This window comes from Myotis brandtii, unplaced genomic scaffold (genome assembly GCF_000412655.1).
Source record: "Myotis brandtii unplaced genomic scaffold, ASM41265v1 scaffold381, whole genome shotgun sequence".
NCBI lineage: Eukaryota > Metazoa > Chordata > Mammalia > Chiroptera > Vespertilionidae > Myotis > Myotis brandtii.
In genome coordinates, this window is record NW_005364633.1 from 156,817 (window position 1) to 157,071 (window position 255).

The 255-nt window shown below is 62.7% G+C and overlaps 1 protein-coding gene across 1 annotated transcript in view; it reads left to right on the plus strand.

Annotated features, from left to right (window-relative positions):
• Window positions 1-255, plus strand: part of MFSD6 (major facilitator superfamily domain containing 6) — a gene marked incomplete at its 3' end in the record, with an annotated part of 37,961 nt that overhangs the window by 22,874 nt on the left and 14,832 nt on the right. Inside the window, exon 4 of the mRNA XM_014544764.1 lies at window positions 3-81. Within this exon, the coding sequence (XP_014400250.1) occupies window positions 3-81 (79 nt within the window). The remainder of the gene's footprint in view (window positions 1-2; window positions 82-255) is intronic.

Consider the following 255-nt stretch of genomic DNA (forward strand, 5'->3'; position numbering starts at 1 on the left):
AGGGCATCCTGCAGGGCCTGCACCTGGGTCTGGGGCGAGGCTGCGGGGCCATGATCGGAGGTGTGCTGGTCAACTACTTCGGTAAGAACGGCGTTCTCTTTCTCCCTTCCTTCTTGGGTGAAAACGTGCGATTTTCCAGCGACACCACCATGGACACTCTCATTGTTCCTGAGGATCGGCAGAGGAGAGCCTCCGGTCACGGGCTCCCCGGCTCTCGCGGGTCTGGCTGCACACCCGTGTGCCTGCCACGAGGGC